The 2,852-nt window shown below is 36.5% G+C and overlaps 1 protein-coding gene across 1 annotated transcript; it reads left to right on the forward strand.

The window, feature by feature from the left end:
- Positions 1-1,592: 1,592 nt before the first annotated feature.
- Positions 1,593-2,624, forward strand: LOC144434967 (carbohydrate sulfotransferase 1-like). The gene has a single exon (XM_078123497.1). It carries the CDS (start codon positions 1,593-1,595, stop codon positions 2,622-2,624), a length of 1,032 nt encoding a protein of 343 aa, XP_077979623.1.
- The last annotated feature ends 228 nt before the right edge of the window (positions 2,625-2,852 follow it).

A 2,852-nucleotide genomic window follows, 5' to 3' on the forward strand; every position in this document is an offset into this window, starting at 1 on the left:
TGTGAATCTTATATCTATATCTTTTTTCCTGTTCCTGTTATGTGTCTATTTTTTAGCCATATTTTATTATATGGCCCAAGGCCTAGAATTACATGAAAAAATGCCACAATATATAGCGTTCGTTCTTCCAATTAAAGCTAATGTTTATGATGGAAAGACGAACTAATCAATTCCATGAAAAGAGGCAACAACAAATTAGCGCGCGCATATCGCATGCGTATTAAGTTTACATTGTGTCGAAAAGTTTCATTTTTCTCCTGAGCAAATCTTGGCCAAAAACCATCTCTTTTAGTTTTAATCCTAGCGACATTAATTGGTGGAAAAGAGATTTGCGCATGCGTATTTCAAAATTCTTACCATCATTAAAAGTTGATGGACCGTTATCTTTGATTGAGCTTGCTTATGTGAAGATGAGCCTCCAACGATAAGCCTTGTTTCTCAGCCTAGAAGCCATTACCCAATAAACCGAGTAATCCTGATTAGTGTCAGCACTTTCTGACCCTAGATATAACCTTTAACCTTTTTAGTAATTGACATGCAAGTAGCATTAAGTCTTGTTGTGGCTAAAAGGGATCACCAACGTTAACTGTGGCATTTAAATGAATGCATGAAAATGCTGTGACAAGGGGGAAGTGGAAACAATGACTCGAGCGTTAAGAAATGATATGTGACAATACATTTTATTTACACGCTAGAGGCGTCATAACGAAATACAAAAACTGGTTACTAAGGATATTGGCATTTTCTGTAACTACACTCCCTACTCTGTATGATGTAGAAATGAGAGAGAAAATAGACCTAAAATGGATAATTTAACGAAAGCATTCCCTCGAACACAAAACAATTATCATGGTTTGTGTCATTACCAGTTTGAAACCATTCAACTAATTAAATGATTTGTTGGACAGTAGAGAATCTTTTATCGCAATACGTTTACATAATTAAACCTACCTCACGTGACCATTAGTTGTACTGGTTACTATCCTAAATGATGACCACTGCTCGTCAACTATCAGCCAGGTAACATAGGTACAAACTGAAACTATTAAATTTCAACATGCTGATATTCAAATAAACCATTATTATTATTATTATTTTTTTAATTTTTAATTTTTTTTTTTTTTTTTTTTTTTTTTTTGGGGGGGGGGCTCACCGAACATAAACTCTTTATAACAGCCACGACACAATCAGCCCCCACCTTTGCTCCCCTTTAAGTTAGTTTGCCGATAGCTTGCTTTCTGTGACTAACTGAAAGGATATGGTTAAACATTCCCTTGGCTGTTGAGTGATTAAACTACTAAATCGGACTAGTTCTGTGAATTTGATTTATGTGTGATGCCATTTGATCTAATTGTGAAGTTTTCATCGAAAATACATGAGTGATGACCCAATGATATTGTCAAACTTTAGTGTTACCATTGTTCTTCTACTGGCCATGCTTTTATTACCGATTTTATATTTAAAAAATATATTTAATCTAATATCATCTTGTTTCGTTTCTGTCCGTCTTGCTGTCTTCAGATTTGCGGAATCAAGGACGTTCTCCGGAAATTATAAATTCGCGCATGCGCATTAATAATGCAGCCTCTTCGATGACGCCACCATATGTTCTGCAAGGGAGTAATCTGACTAATACAGCTCTAGCAAAAGAAAGGGACAAAACATTGCACATAATTGTACTTGCAAGTAAACGGACGGGGTCATCTTTCGTTGGTGAAATATTGAACCAAAGCCCAGACGTCTTGTATTTATTTGAGCCCTTACTACAATATACCTTTGATGTTTTGAATGGGGAAATGGAGGCTGATCTATTTGAATCAGAGTCTATAGAGATGCTGAATAACTTATTCAAATGTGAGTTTGAAAATTTACCCCTTCTTAATAAACTGTTGAAGAAAATATGGTGCTCTGATAGCCTTGCTTTACAGAAAAGTGGCATTTGTTCTTTTCCAAAAGTTCGTACCGAAGAAAAGGACAAGTCTAGTAAGTTGACGCAGGTATGTAGGGAATACCGTTATCGAGCATTCAAAACTATTAGAATATATGACATAGAACTCCTTCGATCCTACGCAGTTGACCCATCCATGAACTTGAAAATTATCCATCTGGTTCGCGATCCGAGGGGTATTATGAATTCAAGACGAAAACTTGGGCAATCCACAAATCACGATTACGAAAGGAAGCACGTTCCTTGGGATGAGACTGAAGACTTGTGCAGAGATTTGACCCGGAATTTACATATTGTTGAAAGCTTTCCAACATGGCTTCAAGACAAGTACACACTCATACGATACGAAGACACTGCCAAGCACCCTGAAGAGATGGCACAGCACATCTACGACTTTCTCGGGATACCAATGCCTGATGAAGTTAGACTATGGTTGAAACAAAACACTCACGGCTCAAGAGGCGGTTCGTTCAGTACAACGCGGAACTCCGACATTACGGCTACGAAATGGCGAAAGGAACTGCCATTTCAAGAAGTTCTGCAGATTCAGGAAAAATGCCAAACTGCGATGAAAATGTTGGGGTACAAGAGTGTAAAAAATAAGGAAGACCTGGAACATGAAGACCGTATTCTAGGAACCATGAGTGTTAATTTTTTTCGAAACTTTAAATCGTAAAAAAATAGTTTGAATTATATTTATGTTACTGTTATGGAATTCAATTCCAAAATATGATATATCAAAACTACACTACATAAGAACTAGAATCGGCTGACAATCAAAAGATACAATGTCTTTTTGAAATGAATTATTGAACAACTTTCTGTGTTATTTAATGCTTCAGTTACACTTAATGTAGGTCAAAGGCCATTTTCATGAAACCTTGAGCAACAACTCATCTTGATC

This window comes from Glandiceps talaboti, chromosome 5 (assembly GCF_964340395.1).
Source record: "Glandiceps talaboti chromosome 5, keGlaTala1.1, whole genome shotgun sequence".
NCBI lineage: Eukaryota > Metazoa > Hemichordata > Enteropneusta > Spengelidae > Glandiceps > Glandiceps talaboti.

Coding starts and splice junctions, on each gene's coding strand:
- LOC144434967 (XM_078123497.1), top strand. CDS start 1,593: ATGACGCCACCATATGTTCTGCAAGGGAGTAATCTGACTAATACAGCT.